Raw genomic sequence first — 21,105 nt, 5'->3', positions numbered from 1 at the left:
AGGTCACGAACACCCCGAATAACACAAACGGCCTCCACAGCACCTCGACAGTGTCGAGTTGAGTATGACACCACCAAGAAGGCTACCTTGGTATTCTCGGTGTGAGAATCCAGAGAGTAGGCTCTGTGTGGACTTGGTTTGAGACAGAAGACCGGAGGAAATACAATCGTGTAAACGATTGAGCAAGTGGGAGATGGCAGAACCTATCGTATAGGTCGATGCCCAATCGTGTAGGAAAAGCTAAGCGATCGTCTAGCAAAAACTATGCGATCGTTTAGCTCATCGCTTAGCTGAGTGTCTGTCGCCTACTAACACTCCACGATCGTTTACCTTACTCCAAGCTATTGCTTAGTAAATCCAATTTACTCGACAACTTCCCGTGAGTAATTCCGAGATTGGAAATCTCAAAACATCAATTTTCAACAACCTTACTAAAATTAGGAAAATATTTTTCCTTTTATCTCATGGTTACCATGAAACCACCAATAACCTCCCACTCAATTGGTTATAGAGAAAACGAGTTAATTATCCAATAATTAGTATTATTATATATATAAATGATAACTAACTTACCATATTATATTTATAACCTATAGTTTTAATATTTCATCTCATAAAACATATAAACCATATCTCTTTTTCTATTCCATAGTACTTAATATAAATCTTATTTACATTAATCCTCCACTAGATGTACTCATACATCATATCGATCATATCATATATAATCGAATTACCTCTTGTCAATTTGAACATTTCAAATCAACACCAAGAATTAATCCTTAACTGAATCCATTGAGCTACCAAGGGGATCTTATAGACCTGTATCTCGAAGCTTCAATGATATGTGAATAACTTACTAAACTCTTTAGTCATGGGATCCACCATTCGTTAACTGCCAGGCACTCCACTAAAGATCGACAACTGAACTCTCCTTACCACATATATATTATGTGTCCATTTTAACCAATCAGCAGTGTGACAACCCTACACAAATCGCTCGTAAGTACAACTCGACCAATAACCGTTATGCCCGTGTAGTTATATCTAACTCCTTAAGTACCACCGAATCCTTTAATGAACATAAGTCATAGTCTTACTATGACTGAGTCCTCTCTTCCAAAGAGAAGTTGTGGCCACTATGTTCAAATCTCGGAATCAGCCCTTAAGGCAGCAATCTCTCTACTTATCCCTGCTTCGGGAAATGATTGAATTTCATCTTGTGTATATTGGGATTGATGTCCTAATTCTCCTGGAGTCTCGTTGTTTGTAATGTTACACATTGTTTGATGAATAAAATAAATGTTATTTCATTCTGCCATTTACTCATATCCAATAAGCAAAACTCCATGATTATCTTATGTGAACTTAAGCATGTATATGTGATATACAAGTGGATCATGCCTTAAGTGATAACCTAAATAGGTCTGTAGTATAAGGATTAAAGAAAATTCAGTTTGAAGAAAGGTTCTTCAACAAGATTGCTGCGGTGAGCATTTCTCCTTCATTCGTTGATTCAAACTTGTTTTGAGTCCCACAACTCAATCTAGAGCACCAAGAGAACAGTGGGGAAGATTTTGAGGTAGTCTGCAACAAGAATTGGAGAAGATAGCAACTGGAGAAGGAGCTTTGAAAAAGTTCTACAAAAGGTATGTCTTGAAACTCACTTGTTTTTTGCAAGAGCATGCTTTATATTTTGCCACAATTAGTGAATTTGAGTGCTTAGATGATCCTTGTGCTTCTGTTGTTGTTGATACAATCCTACAGTTGGTTGCTCGATCGCGTAGGCGCTGGAGGTAGACGATCGTAGTGGGAGCATGTGATGCTTATCGTTTAGTAAAAGGCGCGCGCTAGAACTGAGAAAAAATATTTTGCCTTATTTTACCTTATCAAATCTCGGACTCCTAAAGAATGCGAGAAATCTCTGACTCCCAAAGAATGCGAGAAATGATGCCAATCCCAACATTATTTTACCTTCATTATTCTAATATTTGAAATAATGATCCCATAAAATAGATGGATAAATTTCATTCATTGAGCTACATTACAACGGAGGAAAAATTCTTCACCTCAAGAATGCGAGAAATTATTACAATTTATTAAAATCCATCATAGGTATAGCATTTTAATAAATGATTTTTTAAAACATTAATTGAATTCATTTTCTTTTATCAAATCTCGGACTCCCAAAGATGTGGTCCTTCACTTAAGAATTCTAGGAAATCAAACTCCCAAATTTCCTAGATTCCATCCTAGGATTTTTTAAAGGAAAATGGAGGTCTTAAAAAAATAAATTATTATAAAACCTTTTGAAATAATATATTAATTTTTTAAATATTCAAAAACACACAAAAAATATATAATTTAAATAATTAAAAAAATATATTTTAGAAAAGATTTAAAAACTTAAAGAAACATTAATTAGAAAACAAAATTCTTTAATATAAGCATATAAAAGCAAAAAAAACATAATTAAAGAAACATCATAATAAATTAGGTAGCGTAAAATAACATATTAAGATTTTAATAAATATATATCCAAGATCGGTCTCAAACTCCCAAAAAAATCGACTACTCACCTCGAGAATTTTAGAAAATGGGACTCCTAAATTTTCTAAATTCCATCCTTGGTTTTTCTACAAAAATATAAGTAAAGATTAAGAATAATAACAATAAATAATTTATTACATACGCATGGACATATTAAAATAAGAGCATAATAACAAATAAGTGATTAAATACAACATTCAAAATGAAAAAGATGGTCTAATGAGTAAAAAGAAAGGAAGATACCATAAAATAATGAAATAAAACCAAATAGAAAATCAAATTAAATAATAATAGAAGGATTTCCGCGAAAATGCTAATTTTGCTATAGAATTTCATTACAGGTCTTTCGAGATCCCTCACTTCATTGAAAAAGAGAAGTAGATAGGGAAGCAAAGTTTAGCGAGCTTAATAGCAATAATATTAAAAAAAAAAAATCAAAATAAGTGATGATGACAATATAAAAATTTAAAAAAGTAGTGTTTACAAATGGGCGGCAAAATTGCCTCTCGTTTCAAACCCACACACATCCATATAATAATAACAATAATAATAATAAGGAAAAGGAAAGGGAAAAAAATGGTGTAATGGGTGTCATTACCCATCAGATCACATCTTTTCCATTTTTTTTTATTAAAATAACAATAATAACTTAAAACTAATATATATATATACTTAACTCTTTTAAAATTCACATCTCTCATTTTTTTTTTCTTCTACTTTTTCAAATTAATTTTTCCCACACCCCCGATCTATTTTCTCTATTTTCTTCTTCAAACTCTCTTTACAATTTTTTTTACCTTCTCTTCTTTAACAAAACAAAGACTTGTTTTAACATACAAAGGAAAATGTATGTTACCTCCATTTTAACCTTAATCTCAACTCTTTTTGCTGTATATACTTAACTTCCTCCAGAAAAAAATAAAATAATAATAATAATATAAAAAAAAAAAAAAAAAGAAAGGCCACATAGAAGAGAAAGAATGTGGGAAAAAAAAAGCAAATAAACAAATAAATGAAACCAACAATAATTATATATCTAAAACAAATGCATGTAAAAATAAACAAAATATCACAAGGATACAATGAAGATAAATAAACCAAGGGAAGAAGAAAAAAAAAATGGCAAGAACAATACTAATATTTGTTCCTTATACCTGTTCTTTCTCTATATTTTTCAAGGTCTCTAAGAGACAAGAAGAAGGTTGAAAGATAAAATCTTGAACACATAGCCAGTATGGATCCTTGGGACCAAGTCCTTACCAAATGCAACCTCTAACTAAGTTAAGACTTTTTGTATTATGAGATTGGTTTTTTGGATGGTGGCTTAGGGTCTCTAGAAGAGAACTTTACGAGACAAATTTAAATCCAAATTATCAACTTAGTCAGCAAGTTGCCACATTAACATTTAAATAATCTACTTGGACAAATTTGTTAATGAAGAGGACATTTTAAACCTATTATTGAAAACTTAGGGAACATTTAGGATAATAAGTTAGTCATTATAGTCGTAGGTTATTATAGTTGAGTTATGATAGTTTGTGCTTGGAGTGTAGATTATTTTAGTTCGGGATATAATAATATGTGTTTGAGGAGTAAACTATTTTAGTGTGAGAAGAAAATAGTAAACACTGTAGAAAATAATAATAAAAAAATGATGAATGTTAAAATAGTAAAAACTATAGTAAATAATAAATACGGTAACTAATGGGAGATTTTGAAATATCTTTTATTATAACAAGAAATGATTATTATATTTTGATGGTAACTCTTGCTCAAACGTGTTTTAAAGACTAAAATGACTAATTTAAAACTTCAGTGATCAAATGCAGTTATTCCAAAAAACTTGGGATGAAAAAGGTGTTTTTATCGATTTATGATTTAATTAAAACGAATATTTATTTATAATTTTAAAGACTAAAATAACCTTCTGACTCGGTCAACACTCGATAGCAAGGTTTAGGGTTCTGATATCCCCCTATAAATAGGAAGGCGCCTAAGATAATCGTTCCAGTTTATGCTCTTCATCGACAAACGTGAGAGGCTGAAGGATCGACCGTCCGCCATTGTTCTTCTGAGGCAAAGCTTGTTCGCCATCGACAATGAGAGCTAAGGTTCATCTTCCCAACTCTCTTCGTTTCTCTACATCTTACGTTAATTGTATTCCCGGAACCTTTTTTTTTTTTTCCATTCTTGCAATTTTCTCAATGTTATATGTACGGTTTGAACATTTCGATTCTGAAGTTGTATTTAAACTACTTGTTAATGTCTTTAGGGTTTATGATTTGGGAAATGGTTTTGGCTTTTTTGCTATTATCCTGGGATGCATTTTGGTGTACGAAAATATGCTTTTAGTTTTTTAGGTCTAGCAGTCTGATGCATGTATATGCGACTTCGTAATTGCTTTTATTTAATCTTACAATACCAAAATCTACCTATTGTTGTTCCTAAACGGGGTCTCTAGGGTTTCCTTCTGCTGATATCGCAGTAAGGTGTAGGTTTAATATTAATCACTGAGATTGCAAAGTGAAAATGGTTAAGATTATCTAAAAACAACTATACAATTTGCGAACGTTTTGATGGTTTTTCTTTGTTTTGCTTTGCATACTTCGGGTTTTTCCCTGTTGTTTTACACTCAAATGTTTTGGAAGTTTTTTACATTCTCTTAATTTAATGAGCTCATAAGTTATAAATTCCTAATACGCCTCTGGTGAATGGTTGATCATACGTTTTCTTTTCTCATCAATGAAGCCAATATTTGAAAATCTTAAGCCTGGTAACCATTTCGTTTGTCTTTGGTTTTTTGAAAATATGTTAGTTTTCAAATTTTGACTTTGGTTTTTAAAACATGGGTAGAAAGTAGATATCAAAAAAGAGATTTAGTGGTGGAGGATGTGTTTATGGGTGTAATTTTCGAAAAAGAAAAAAAAAAAGAAAAAAGAAATGGTTATCAAACGGGTTGTAGTTTTGGCTGCTTTATATGTGGGTTTTTCTTTCTGCTTCCAATTTGAAGTTTACATTGGAGTATTATTATTCTTATCATCCACCATTGTGTGTAAATTGAGGTTTACTTCTTTGATTTCGTCCTCCTCTTTTGGTTATGAGTTCTAACTTTTCTTTAATGGGGGATTCTGAATGCCAGTGGAAGAAGAAGCGTATGAGGAGGCTCAAGAGAAAGCGCAGAAAGATGAGACAGAGGTCTAAGTAGTTGCAGTTATCAGGAAACTGATCAAGCTTTCCCCTGGAGTGCCTAATATCTCCTTTGCTCTCTTGCATTGTTTGCTTGAAGTTGTGGAGGTTATAGTTATTCTTATGGAGATAGTTTTGCCCCATTTCCTATGGTTTTTATTACTTAGGACCAATGCTCTGACTTGTTTTTGGCTTAAGATTTGTCGTAACTTATATTGTGCTTCTTATACGTTTTCTAATGCCTTCTCCGAACTCACTTCAGCAATTTAATAGTCAGTTTATTCAGACTTGAAGAATATCATTATGTGGCCTTGTTAATATTTTACTTGCAGCCAAAATGGGTAGAAGTAACACTAACTACCCTAAAAGCTTCTTGAAGTATGTATAATAGATTTTTGTAGAATTATGTTGAAGTATGTAAATAAATATCTCAGAAAATATCTAGAGATATCCTAGGCTTTCTTCGGGCTTCAAGGAATTCTAGAAATTTTTTAGATAGGGACAAACCCTATAAATGCAAAGCTAGAGAGTTAGACGAAACAGTGAAGAGAAGTAGGTGTGTATTAGGAGAAAAAAGTATTTCTCTCAAAGAGTGTCAATCTTTATATATTCTAAAGAAGTTTCTTTCTTTTGATCCCCTCTTCTTTTTGTGCCAATTTCTTCAACACTAAGGATGAGCACACAGATCATGTAATGCAAGTGCTCTTGAAAAGCATATATATTTTGTTGTTATCTGATAGCATCATTATTCGGATATACTAGGCTTGATAAAGGGTTCATTGGGAAGAAAATTAGTCTATTGATATCTTTCCAAAACAATATGCACTCACTTGGCACAAGTAGTTAACTAGTCAAATTATACCTAGCAAGTTTTAAACTCTATGAACGGACGTTCTCTTGAAAAGTTGATCATGACCCCTAATGTGGTAGGGGTGTGCCGCTTAGAAAGATTAAGAGCTGAGAAACGTCCGTTCATGAACTGTAATGGGGTAGAGGTGTGCCTCTTAGAAAGATTTAGCTAGCTCTTAACATGATAGAATGATCGGAAAACTGTACTTAATCAAGGGTATATGCTTGTTAGAGAATTCACGTAGTCACTCGATAGAGTGAGGTGGAACAAGTAATCTAGGTGTGATAAAGGGTATGCACATATACCGCTAACCTGGAAATCATATACTTGTCTTGCAAACTAGCTTTGTCTAGGTCAATGAGATGGGTGAAACCTTTCGAGGAGGGGAGAGAGAGGGAAAAGAATGAGTCGAAGAGGAGTCTCGAAAGAACAAGTACAATAAGTTTTTTAATTTTTAATGTTGAACTTATAATGTGTCATTCTTTGAACTATTTTATTAATTGAAAATGTAAGGATCTTGAAAGGTTAGTATCGAGCTTTGTATTTTAGTGTAACCTGCATCAAACTGAACTTGTAGAAGCCCCTATTAACCATGCCCAATCTGTTGGCGTCTTACTATATGCTTCATAGTTCATTCCAAGATGGGTTTTGAAATTGTGCCTTCTACAAGCATTTTAACCTTGATGGATCGACATACGTACTTGTTATCACATGTGAGAAATTGAATTTTGGATGCTATTGACTTCATTTACCTATGAGAAAATGAAAGTTTACCGATCCCATAATGTAGGTTTGGTTCCAATGGTGAATGCTTTAATAGGTAGGCAATATGTCAATCTGTGCATAGCTAAATAAGATAAATAAATAAAGAGCACTCGTTCTAAAATCAGTTATTCTGAAGCAATTCATTTTTCTCTCACGATGATTAGTAAGTAATTAGATTATTTATTTTGGATAAGTGACCTTAGGGAAGATCTAAAGAACTATCAATAGGGCTCCTCATTCATTCTTTTGATTCCTTTTTTAATAAAGTAGAGACAATTTATAAAACGATTGTAATATGTTATAGGATTTAAAGGTAAATTGATTTTTTTTCTTTCATATTTTAATTGTCTAATGTGAAATAAAAATTAAAAGTATATATTAATAAAGGTAAATTGATTATTTATTTTGGATAATTGACCTACTAGTAGGTAGGGAAGATATAAAGAACTATCAATAGGGCTCCTCATTCATTTTTTTTTTTTTTAAATAAAGTAGAGACGTTTTATAAAACAATTGTAATATGTTATAGGATTTAAAGGTAAATTGATTTTTGTTCTTGTCATATTTTAATTGTCTACTGTGAAATCGAATTAAAGGTATATATTAATAAAATAAATTACTACGTTTTTTTTCTTTTCAGTTACCATCTAAATACAAATCTTGGAATGTATTCATTTCATATCTTCTACGTTTCGATCGAGTCTTAGATGAAGAGAAGTTATATTTGAATAACTATTTTGAAAAGTTATATTTATTGTGACAATTTGAGTATAGTTCAAACCTTCACCCTCCAATGTCTAAATAAAACAGAAAAGATACTCTAGTGAATTCTCTCTTTTAGACTTTTACAAATCAACTATCAAACTTTTACTAAGCATTCAATTCTTTTTTATAACCACATGTTTGAATATTTTGAACTCTCGAACTTTTTTGTCGAATTTTTATTTCCAAACATATAATCAAAGAAATTGATTGATTATCTTATTGTCTATCACCGACATCGGTGTTCAAGTGAAAGAAACAATTACATGGAGGAACTTCAAAGTTAAACACCTTCCTTTCCACTAATCTTTTGCTAGGCTTGGTCCTTCTAAAGATCAGGCAGTGTTCCAAATATCAAAACCAAAAAATTTGGTGCCGAAAAAAGTAAGAGGGTGTAAACACGAAGGAAAGAAGAAAACTACTGGACATTCTATATTTATACTCTAGTAATTGGAATGTCTTGGAAAGATGGAGCCAAGTACTTCACTCTAGTGTTAAGTTGAATGCCCTCGTAACCTCCCTCCAACTTTGTAAGGGAATTTTAGGCGAATATAGTTGTTTTTTTTTTTTTTTTTTGATCTACGAGAATATTCATAACATCAATAAACTATCGAAAAAACTAGGCTAAATTATAAATTTAGTTCCTAAATTTTGAGGTTTGTGCCTATATAGACTCTAAATTTTTAAAATTACAAAATTAGTCCATAAGCTTTTGAATTTTTTAAAACTCACAAATATGCTAGATATTGTGGTTTCATTAAACATAAAATTCAAATTTATACCCATAGATCAATTTAATTTCAAAATCTCTGAATTTGTTAGGGGTCTATTAGATGCAAAACTGAAAGCTCGGGGATCTAATTAGACACTTTTAAGAGTTTAGGGAGAGGAGAGAACAGAGAAACCTCATAGTTAAGGGACTAACTTGTAATTCAACCAAAAGACAGAAGTGTCATAGCCTATTGCACCCATGATCAAACTCCCCTACAAGCCTAAAATGCATTTATCACAAGCTTAGATTCTTCTATTTCCTCTCTTCCATCTAACATCATACCAAACAGCAGATTAAAGGCAAGATCTAGAGAATTAAACAAGAACTGAGTAGATAGGTATATGAATGTGATGCAAGAAAGAGATGAGAATTGAGAACCAGAACATTCGCATAAAGGCTTCCTTTCAACTACCAAAACTTTTGTAAGAATGAAATTGCCAACAGATGGGTAAAACACCTGAATAGAAACTAAGGAATTAGCTGGGGTAATTTTTTGTACAAATAAGAAACCTTGTGAACTAAAATAATGCAACTAAAAAAAAAAGAAAAAGCAGCATCCTCTTGTACAGGTTCACAAGCTTTCAGTTGCCAGACAAAGTAATAAGCTCAAAGAAAATATGGCATGAGATGGACGTGAAGTACCTTCTTTTTTGTCATACTAGCAATTACTTTGTCTTCTTGATGAACTGTCTGCTAGGTTTGCTTTTGCTGCCAGCAAGTCAACTGAAATTATCACAATGGTAATTCATTTAGGTCATACTGCATAACAAGTCTTTCCACTGTGCTTTGACTTATAACATCCCTGAGTTGCAACTCCCTAAGTACTTTGGTTGCTAGATCTATCTCTTTTTCATGGACAATCCCTTCCACGAGAATGGTGTATGTCGTTTCATTAGGCAGATAACCTTTATCAACCATTATTTCGAAAACCTCCAAGGCCAAATCAGTTCTTCGAGATTTGCAGCAACCAAGAATGAGTGAATTATAATTCTCAGTATCAGGCTTGTAGTTATTTTCCTCCATTACACTGAATATTTCAATTGCCTCATCCAGCATACCCTCCATGCATAACCCCCGGATCAAAGATGAATAGGTAAAAGAATCGGGTGTAAACCCATACTTTGTCATTTCATAGAGAAGCTGGAATGCTGGATATGTGTTTCCTTTTCGACACAAACTGGTAATAACAATTTTATAGAATTCTTGAGTCGAGGAATGTTGCTTGTTGCCCAAACTCTGTATAATGGAGAATGCCTCTTGCACCATACCCTCTTCACAAAGTGTAGCAATGGCATTGTATGTTCCTTCATTTGGGTTGCAATGCCTGTACATCATTTGGTCCAGACACTTTACAACAAGATCTACTTTCCTATCTTTGCAAAGACGAGCAATTATTGGATTGTAGCTAGAAGCAGTTGGCTTGAATCGTGCTCTAATCATCTCTTCCAAAACTTCAAGAGCATGTTCTGTCCTGCCACTGAGGGTAAGTGAACCAATCAATATATTGTAAGTGACAATTGAAGGGGAGCGTTCGTCACCATCCATTTCAGCTAGAAGTACATTTGCCTCTTCCCATCTCCCTTCATAGCATAGACTCCTTAGCAAGATATTGTAACTAACAACATTTGGACTGAATCCCTTTGAAGGCAATTCCCTAAATAACTGGATGGCATCCTCTGTCCTACCTTCTTTGCACAACCCAGTCAACAAAACATTGTAGCTTACCAAATTAGGTTTCCCACCCTTTGCAATTATCTCATCCAAAAGCTTAATTGCTTCATCAGCTCCTCTTTCCTTGTATGCAGCTTCAAGCAAAAAAGAGTATGTGTAAGCATTTGGGACCAGCCCCTTCTGAATTAATCTATCTAAAAGTTGCAAGCTCTGAGTCAAATTTCCATGCATACAAAGCCCTCTCACAAGTGAATTATAAGTAACAGTGTTGGTAGGATAACCATATTCCTCCATTTTGTCCACTAGTTGCATTGCATAACCAACATTCCCTTTTTTACACAAAGAACTTACCAAAAAGGTATAAGATGATGCATCTGGAATGATTCCAGAGCCAATCATCATCTCCATTACCTTAATAGCTTTTCTCATCTTACATGCCTTGCAGAGATCATACAATAACTGAGTTGCTTGAAATACATCAGGCTTTTGGCCCTTCTCAACCAGGAACTCTAAATGAAAAAAAGCATCATTAAGTCTAAGTTCTCTACTCTTTTGATCACCCTTCGCAGTCCTCCAATTGGGAAGTGTGAAAATGGTGTCCTTTGGAGAAATGGTAATCTGGGTTGATGCTAAAACTTTAGAAAATCCCTTGCTAAGTGAGAGCTTATGGAGATTCGGGATATGGGAAAAGAACCCACATCCTCTTCTTGTGGTTTCTGGCAATGGGTTTGTAATTGGAGACACTGTATTGAGCAGAGTAGCCATTGAAAGAAACTCGGTAAAATCCTGGTTCTTCACAATAATCGCTCTCTTTTTGGCATTTAAGATTAGAACCAGAACTCTGAAATCAATATCATATTCTAAGATTTGAAACTTCTTCAATCATCTAAAACTCGGTATAATACGGTATTCTTTACAACGAATAAAATGAATTATATGCAGAGATTGTAAGTATGAAACTTAGTTCATTTTCTGAGATTTCAAAGTGAAATTTGTTTGCAGAAGAGAAATAGGTTGAAGGAACCATAAACATACACTGGAATGAGAAATCAATCACAGAGCGAATTCTTCCCTTCGATCCCAAAAAAACGTTGAATCTTGGAGAGCTGAAATCCCACTATTTGGGTTGGGTTTAATCCCTTTTTCCTTTATGAAGCCTTTGCTAAAATGACTTGGCTCCTCTCTAGACCAGTCCCCTCCACATCTCGTTATCCAAAGCCTTTAGGTTCTATGAATCCCACGCGCCTTCTCATGGCGTGAAACACGCGCTTTCGCCTTCATGGTTCATAGGGACAAAATCTGGTTAAAGAAGCGACTCGTCCGGATCCTTTCAAGTCTTTTCAAGGCACTTGTTCGGTTAGCTTTAGAGATGTCCAAGGAATAGGGTGGTCGGTGGGTTGAGATTAAGGGTGTTCAAATAATCTAATAATTCGAACAACTTAGACTATCGAATTCAAAATGTAAAGTTTAGATTGAGCTAGTTTTGTTCTTGGATAGGGTTGGATTGAATTTTTCTATTTTTATTGGGTTAGGTTGAATTGTGGGTTGGCTAAAAAAAATTTGGGTTGACTCAACTAAACTTGAATTATATATATATATATATATTCCTTTTTGTTTAAAATTTGATTACTTTGTATTGATTAATTTGTGAACTTTTAATATTTTTTTAAAAAAATTGTTATGATATTTATCTTTGTTTTAAAGTTTACAATAAATATTTGGTGTTTAACATTGTAATTTTATGAGATCTTGGTTATTAGTTATGTATTATATATAAATTCATATTTTTCATTAAAAATAAAAAATAAATTATAACCTGACAACTCAATCCAATCCAACCCTCGAATTGAGTTGGGTTGGGAACTTTATTTGGGTCATTTGTATTGCCAATCAAACCAATCCGGATTTTCAGGTTGGTCTAGAAAATACCCTCAACCCGATCCATGTACACCCCTAGTTGGGATGTCATTCTCCCTTCCTATCATTGTTCCCCTTTTATTCTCCATTATGTGTAATTCTCTACAAGAATCAGAGCAGGGATCTCAAAAAATTGGATCGAATTTTTTACAAGGAATTTTTTCTCCTTAGTTTTTTTTTTTAAAAAATCAATTAATTTAAATTATTAATGTGGAAAAATTTTAGTTGAGTAATTAACTCTACACTAAATTGTTTATTATTGTTAGTTTTATATGACAATTTGAATTTAAAATAAATTATCTCAATTTTGACTTAAAAAATTAACTTTTTAATAAAAAAATAAATATAAATCAAATTATTTACGTATATAATTTAAATATAAATATTTAATTTAAACCTATTTATTATCCGAACGAATAAACAAAATTGAATTTTAAATATATATTATTAATAAATAAATAACAACGTAATATCAACAAGTATACTAAATAAATAAAGAGTATTAATTGGAACGGGAAAGAGGATTGGAAATATGGAGAATTTTTTTTTCTCCACTCCCTCTTCCGTGTCCCGAAAATCCCCGCTTCGGAGCGGGCGGCTTCCCGAGGAAATTGAAAAATATTCAACCGCATTTGGAAAGTTGTATTGTGTCAAAATGCTAATGGACTGTTTTCCCCTACTGTGAAATCATCAGAAAGACACGAAAGCCAACGAGTCATTGTAAGGAAATGTATCTGTCGATCTCTCAGCGGCCTATCTGCTTCGTGTCACCAATCACCTCATTAAAATCGCCTAACATACAAATTGCACAATCTAATTTATCTTCTGCACAATCAAACACGAGAGAGAGGGAGATTGTGCGTGAGAGAAGTTAATCAACATTCAACAATGGCAAAGAGCAAGGATGATATCGCATACGGTGCTGCTCAAGCGAAATTATCCGAAGACGAAGCTCTAAGAGTCGCTTACAAGCACGGTACGCCACTCGAATCGGGAAAAATTTCGGAGTCCGATACTATCGATCTCTTTTCCAGTGCGCACAACATTTCTCAAGATACTTCTGCCGGTCGTTATTCCCGCCGCCGCTGCTCAATCAATTTCATCCAATCAGTTTCGGCGCGGAGGCGATGAGCATGATGAGGGCGGAACAGGATGCGATACTGCCGATCCTTCCGCTGGCCGCCGCTTTGGTTGAATCGGACCGGTGAGATCGATGCCTTTGTTTGCGCTTCTTCCGAGCTTAAGGACTCTCTTTGTTCTGCTATTTTATGTGTTGGAAGTGGACGTGAATCCATATGGAGACTGTTCCTCAAGTTTTTTTTTTTTTTTTTTTTTTTTTTTTTTTTTTTCTTTTAATAAATTTGAACTTTAGCATGTTAAACTAAGTTTGTACTTTGTATGTTGTTCAAAAAAAAAAAAAAAAAAATTGTACTTTGTGTATATATGATCTCTTTGTTTTTAGTTATTGGGTTTCAAAATTTTGTAATATATTTATATAAGAAGCTCAAATTTTAAAATAAAAAATAATATTTTGTTTTTTGTTTTTAGCATATAGTGATTAAGTAGTGGTAAGCTTGATTTTTAAAAATCTCAGTTTCCTTTTTAGTTTTTTAAATTTGTATAAAAACTAAAAAGCTTAAATTTTTTAGGTCTTTAATTTTCTGCTATCAGGGTGGGACTGCAACAGGGCATGGTCGGGATCCACTTTTCATCTCATCTCCGTGGAATTTGTAATATCCGTTTTCGTCCCATTTTTCCTTTTGGGGGAAGTCGAAGTCGAACCGGAGAATCCTTATTTATCGAACGAAAATTATTATTTATTTATTTAAATTAATAATTAAAAAATCAGCAACTTCCCTGCTGATGTTGCTTGCCTGTATTCCGTGATTAAAAACACTAAGGGTGTGTTTGGTATGTGATAAAAGTAGAGAGTTGAGTTGAATTGAGTTGAGTTAATAATTATTATCTGAAGAGTTAAATTGTCTATGTTTGTTTGTAGAGTTGTTCTGATGCAGTTTTTTGTTAATGAGATTGTTCTTTTTTTTTTCAGTTTATTTTTTTTTTATTTCATTCTTTTATTTTTTTAGTTTTATGCTTTGCTATTGTTGATTAATTTTCAAATATACACGTATTTTCTCAAATTATTTATGACATAAACTAGACTATCTCAATTTTTTTCTCAATTTGTAGAACATAATATATTATTTTTCATATATTCTTTTCAAAAACTATAATAATTCTAATTCTCTTCCATCGATAAAACATACCAACAAAATATATTTCATATTGCTGCTCAATTAATTGGTATATTGTATATTATATATTGAATGTATGAATATATATTGAAGGTAATTATCCCAATTACTAATTGGTATATTGTATGTATATATATTGAATCTTGTTAACTTAACTTTATTATTTCACATATCATACCGTTTATTTTTATATAATATGGTTAGTTTTGAGGGATAAAAAAAAAAGAGTTTTGAGTGGGTAAAAAATGGGTTTTAATAACCCATAGGTTTGACGATAAAAAAAAAAAAAAAAGATCCAAACGGCAAAGATGGGGAAGAGAAAAAGAAATGAAAATATATTGATTTTTAGGATTAGTTTTGAGGGGATAAAAAAGGGAGTTCTGAATGGGTAAAAAAGGGTTTTAATAGTCCATAGGTTTTCTTTATGGGCTTAACAAACATAGGTAATAAATACCCATCTAACCAAAAAACTCATACCCATTTATCAAACACCTCCTAAATGATGGAGAAGAACAATGAGATTCAACTAGAAAAATGAGTTTTCTGCTACATCTTCTCCCTCTCAAACCCTGAAAATTCCTCACCAAATTCACTCAAATTTGAGTTCCACCACTCAAATTCAAGGTTGAGAATAGTAGAGAAGATCTCTGGTGGTTCACTGTCGATTTAGAGCTAAATTAACGTGAAGAGCAGCTTGGAAGTGGAAGAATTCATCAAAGGTAAGTCTATTTTGAAACCCTCTTGTGTTTTTCGAAAAATGCATGCTTTAGAACTCAAATTAAATGTAATTGGAGTACTTATTGATTATGTTTGCTTCCATTGCATGCTTGTCTATTCCATCAATTGGTATCAGAGCATGATTTAAGCATTCAATTAACGTTAATTTGAGTTTTGGTGGGTGAATTTATGATATTGCATGTTTTGGACTGATATGGATGGTTTTTTAGCTTTGGCATTAGATTTCTCTTTGTTTTCCAAGTTAAATTTGTAATTGGCTCTTGATTGATGAGCTTATATGTGTGCTCTAGAGTCTGTAATTAATTTGGAGTCATTAAAATCCGAATTAAGCTGTAATTTGGAGATTGAAGTAAGCAAGGTCGAGGAGAAAATTTTGCAGAATGGCTTCTGTCCAAGCAGTGTTGCAACACTACCCTTAAGCGTTGCAACGCTGTTCTTCGTGGCTGCCCAGATCGTGATGTTCTTCCCGCAGCGTCGCAACACTGGGATGCAGCGTCACGTCGTTGTTCATCCCAGCCCAGATCTAAGGCGCACGCTCAAGCCGGTTCACATGGGGTTTTTTCGGTTCAACCGAATCAACTCCTATCCGGTCCAGTTTGACCATTTTTGGACTGGTTCGACCCATTTTGATGCTTTAGAGGTCCAGTTCGAGCAGTTCGGGTGGTTCTACACCAAATTGAAGCTTTTCCCCCCCTAATTTGTAATAAATTAGTTGTTTTACTTGATTAGGATGCCAAAGTTGAACCATATCAGTATAATTTAAATAATTATGCATGTGATGTATGTTATATTTAAACTTAAACATGTTTGTGCATATAGTATGCCATTTAGATTTAAAATCCCACCATAGGAAGCATGTTACATGCATTATATATATGTTATAGATTGTTATAATGTATAGGATGCATGTTTAGGGTTTCTATTATTTAATATAACTGTTATATAAATTTGAATGCCTTTGATGCATGTTGTGGATGTAAGAGCATGTCTAATTTTTATAAGTTGTTATAAAATTGAGTTAGACATTAAAATCCATAACAAAGATAAACTACATGCTCACGTAAGTTAACCACTTGTTTTAATAAGTTAAAATAGGTCGATATCTTGTAAAACATGGTTACGAACTCAACTGGTAAATAATCCTGTCTAAGGTTGGAGGTACTTAAGTTGACGATTTACGGAATACATTCTATCTGGGCATTATGGCCGAATAATTAAGCATTGTTAACTGGTTTTATAAGCGTACGTGAGTAGTGTGAGGTAAATAAAATGGTTTATAACCTAGACATTGTAGGTTTAAATCCATTTATAAGTGTTATACTTGGATAAGCTACACAGATTTAGGGTTGTTTAAATTAAACTTAAGTATAAATATACCAAAATTAATAGAAGAACACTTTAGTGGGAGTTTAATAACTTATATGATAAAGTTATTAGAACACTTCAGTGGGAGATTAATAACATATACGATACATTATTTTTAGCTCTCATGTCTCTAAGAGTTCACAATCGAGATTTAAGCGGTATCGTGGGAATGACCTCCATTCAGAAAGTATTTGCATAAATCTAGATTCCGGTGAATAAGGGGAAGTCGTTCAAACATAAATAAAATATATGATACACAGATCTCAACTTCCACGTCTCCACATAGTTCACATCGTGAGATTCATATTGTTGGGGTTGATGCCCTAAAGTCTCGTGTCCTGTAGTTTGTAAACAGTATGTACGAACGCTTGTGTTGTTAATATATGATATTACTTAATTGTTTTATTTGCTTTACCACAAACCAATAAACATAAAATCCCTGGTTATCTGTATGTGACTTAAGCATGTATGTGGTGACATGTGTCTTGAGTGATAACCAAAATGGTCTGTAGTATATGGATAAAAGAGGAAAACCTTATCCTGGTAACGCTACGGATGCGGCCCGCTTTGTGGAATGGTCACAAGTGTTGTGACTTGTCACAGATGGTCTAATCCTGATCATTCGTGTTGGGGACATGTGAACGGGGGCATCCTATACAAAGAATTTGTATAAGACTCGACCACGAAGTGTTAACGTCTCGTTATATAACACCGTTCATGACAGATACTTCACTTCACTAGGATGACCATAGGTAACATAACCTCAATCCTGAGTGAGTTGGGAACTCCTTCCATTGAGGGCGGTCCTTTGATTTATATGGGTGCGAGTGGCCAGGTCGCCGATTCAAATCTACCATTTTGGGGATTCGTCTGATTTGGGAGTTGGGAACTCAGCTACACAAGATGAAATTCACTCCTTCCCTGAGGTAGGGGTAAGTAGATAGATGGCTTCTTTAAGGGCTAATTCCGGGACTTGAATGATGTGGTGCCACACACCTTCTCTTAGCCCGAGAGGTGTTCACACATAGTTGGACTATGTTGTATTGTTCATTAGAGGAATCAGTGGTACTTAAGGAGTGAGATGTAACTACAGGGGCAAAACTGTAAATTGGCCCGACTGTACTTACGAGCATCTGTGAAGGGTCATCGTACTCATGATTGGTTATATTCGATGGACACAGAAATATATCTATGGTAATAAGAGTTCAGTTGTTGGTCTTTAGTGGAATGCCTGGCAGTTAACAGATGGTGGATCTCGTGGTTAAAGAGTTTAGTCAGCTATTCAGGTACCGTTGAAGCTTCGAGCCACAGGTCCATTAGGTCCCCTGGGTAGCTTGGATAAAGTCGAGAACTAGTATTTGGGTTAATTTGAAATGTTCAAATTGACAAGAGGAAGTTCAATTATATATGATATAATTAAACTGATTAATTATATATCATATAATTGGCTAAATGTATGAGATACATTATTTTGGAGAAAATTAGATATAAATATGATTTATATCAAGTAAAAGAGAAAATACTGTACTAGATATGTGATATCAAACTATAGGATATAAATATAATATGATTATATTTATTATTTAATTGATTGATTAATTATATGATAATTAATCATTTTTCCACGTTCGGACGTGGGTAGTGGGCAGCGTCGGTTATGGTAACCGATGGGTTAAAATGAAAAAGGTTTTCATTTTGCGGTGTGCAATCGATATTTTCTTTTACCGCCCAAAGCATTTCGTAAAACGATCGCTCGAGAGCCTATACGATAGTTGCTTCTCCATCTAAACGATCGTTTACCTCGCGATTTAACTAAACGATCATATACGTTTTTCCTAAACGATCGTTCAACATTTCATACACGATCGTGTAGCTTCTCTATGCGATAAGCACTTCTGCTATACAATAGCACTATTTTCTCTCCCACTTGCTTATCGCCTACACGACTTGTTTGTCATCCGTCCTCTACCAAATTTACCAAAGCCCACCTTTTAAGTTTTCACTTCGAGAATACCTGGGGCTCATTAGTGGTGGTGTCATCTTCGTTGCGGTGTTCATGTTCGCGTTGATCATGTTGTTGCAGTCGATGTTCCCGCTAGGTGTTGGTAGATCTGTTGTAGGAATCCGTTGCGTTGGGGTTCTGAAGTTCGAAGATAGTCTTCAACTGGTATGGAATCATTTTCCTGTTAATTATCTTGTTCTGAGCATGCCGATAATTAGATTTATTTGCATAACTGTATGTGATGAATGTATATTGTTTGTATTTTGGTCACGGTGAGATCGGATTGATCCAAACACGCTCAAGGAACTCTCGGTATGAGATCCTTCAATTGGTATCAGAGCCAGGTTCTGATACTCCGATTTCATCTGTTGCAACGAAATGACTTTTACATTCATGGTGGGTGTATTTCTACGCTGTTTTAATTGTTAAATCTGCTGTGGATGTGCCGGATTAATGGATGTTTTCGGGATTATTAGCATCGGTTTGTTAGATCCTTTTACATTTGCAGTTATTTGTAAATGCCTCTACATTTTTGGGCATTAATAATAGTTATCGAGTCTGTATTCAAAGTTTGTTTGAAGTTTTGAGTCGTTCGTCGAAGTTTTGGGCAAGCGTTGCGGCTCTTCGAGGAAGGAGGCGATCTAGGGTTGATCGCATCGTGCAGAAGAAGTTCTACGCGATCGCTATCCATCGCATCATAAAGATGAAGGAGTACGCGATCACGGTTGAACGCATCGGTTAAACGATGGGGAATGCGATCAAGAATTGGTCGCATCAGGTTGACGATCGGGTACGCGATCACTGAGTATTGTTTAATGTGCGCATGCGCTAGACGATCGTTTAGGTTAGAAAGCTTCATCACTTAGTAACTGACTAAACAATCGATTAGTATCGCAAGGCAAATTGTTTACCTGATTGCACGCATCGTGTAGACGATGAGACGTTCATGTATCGTTTAAAGCGCGCGTGCTAGACGATCGTTTAGGTCAACAAGCTTCATCGCTTAGTAACTGACTAAATGATCGCTTAGTAACTCAAGGTAAATCGCTTACCTGTAGTCGTGCTACACGATCGCATGGACGGTCAGGCTTCGCAGCCTTGTCGTTGTCTACGCGATCGTTTACTTATGCTCCTATCGTCTAGTGGGCGCTGAACAATCGTCTACCTGCTGTAGTTTGCTACACGATGAAGACCTCCTGGCGGTTCAAGAACCGGTTCGCCTGTGAACCGGTTTGCTCGATGAAAAATGTAATAGATACGATTTTTTCGTTCCGATTTTTTTTGTAAAGGCTCATCCCGGTCCATTAATCTTTTGTTTATTACATGCGATGTATGTTTTTTATGTCATATGGTATGCACATATAATAAATCCCACCTTAGGTTATGCAATAGTCATGCATCATCTCTTTATTATAATTTTTATAATTTAGAGAAGCGTGATTTAATTATATAAGAGCATGCTCATGCATCATATAATATAAGAGTTATATTTATGCATGCATAAAAAGCATTGACATGCATCATCTTTATATTATAATTGTTGTAGTATACGGGTGAATGATAGCATGTTTGCTAGGTTGTTACGCTTTATATATAAAAGTTATATATAGTAATGACCGGACATTACATGAAGCATGACACATAGGTTATTTTATAAATGTTATAAACGCCTCGTTGTGTGAAATATTTTTAGTTGTTTCTTTTTAAAAGTTAAAGAGAAATTAGAACTAAAAGAAATAAGAAAGACATGCATGCTCACTTAGGCTTAATTCATGGTCTTAAAATGTTTAAAACTTGGATCACATAGACCTAAGATCACGGTTCTAATATGATTAGCAACCCTAAGGCTTTAATCTTTTCATGAGTTTAATAGGATTAAATCGGCTAATAAAAGGTTAAAGTGTAGCAAATCTATCTATAAGGGACCTTTTATCTAAGGCGAGTTCTGTTTAGGCTGGGGTATTTAGGTTGACGGAAACATAACACCCCTACCTAGGAACTTACCTGGAAAGGTGAATTAGATAGATTTGATGCATGCATACAAGTTAAGGACAGTCCATTAAAGTGTTTAAATATGACTACTTGAAGTTATTCATATTTCATAGACAAACGTTGTTTATGAGCAGAGATTAAAAAGATGACTTAGACTAAAATCAGTAGCCGGATTGTCTAGGTTAATGAATCCCTAGGTAGAACATTCGGTGGGAGGTACTTGAGGCATGAGATGCTTCACTTAAACCTTTCACTTTTCTCCTAAATAGTCCACACCGTG

General features: G+C 34.1%; 2 protein-coding genes and 1 long non-coding RNA gene across 3 annotated transcripts; 2 read left to right on the top strand and 1 right to left on the bottom strand.

Moving 5' to 3' along the window:
- The first annotated feature begins 4,508 nt into the window (after positions 1-4,508).
- On the top strand, positions 4,509-6,037 carry LOC120085326. The gene is made up of 2 exons (XR_005483878.1): positions 4,509-4,661; positions 5,690-6,037. It is a non-coding gene; the product is annotated as an uncharacterized LOC120085326 (long non-coding RNA).
- A 3,218-nt stretch (positions 6,038-9,255) lies between these two features.
- On the bottom strand, positions 9,256-11,727 carry LOC120087053 (pentatricopeptide repeat-containing protein At1g79080, chloroplastic). Its single transcript, XM_039043897.1, has one exon. The coding sequence runs from the start codon at positions 11,319-11,321 to the stop codon at positions 9,618-9,620; it is 1,704 nt and encodes a 567-aa protein (XP_038899825.1). The 5' UTR covers positions 11,322-11,727; the 3' UTR covers positions 9,256-9,617.
- Positions 11,728-13,200: 1,473 nt separating this feature from the next.
- Positions 13,201-13,770, top strand: LOC120087290. The gene is given in 2 exon segments (XM_039044237.1): positions 13,201-13,550; positions 13,552-13,770. Coding segments are annotated over 2 exon segments (306 nt in total). The 5' UTR covers positions 13,201-13,361; the 3' UTR covers positions 13,669-13,770.
- The last annotated feature ends 7,335 nt before the right edge of the window (positions 13,771-21,105 follow it).

The sequence above is a fragment of the Benincasa hispida genome, chromosome 9, assembly GCF_009727055.1.
Source record: "Benincasa hispida cultivar B227 chromosome 9, ASM972705v1, whole genome shotgun sequence".
Lineage (NCBI taxonomy): Eukaryota > Viridiplantae > Streptophyta > Magnoliopsida > Cucurbitales > Cucurbitaceae > Benincasa > Benincasa hispida.
Note: the sequence above shows the minus strand (reverse complement) of the source record. Positions and strands in the feature narration are given on the sequence as shown.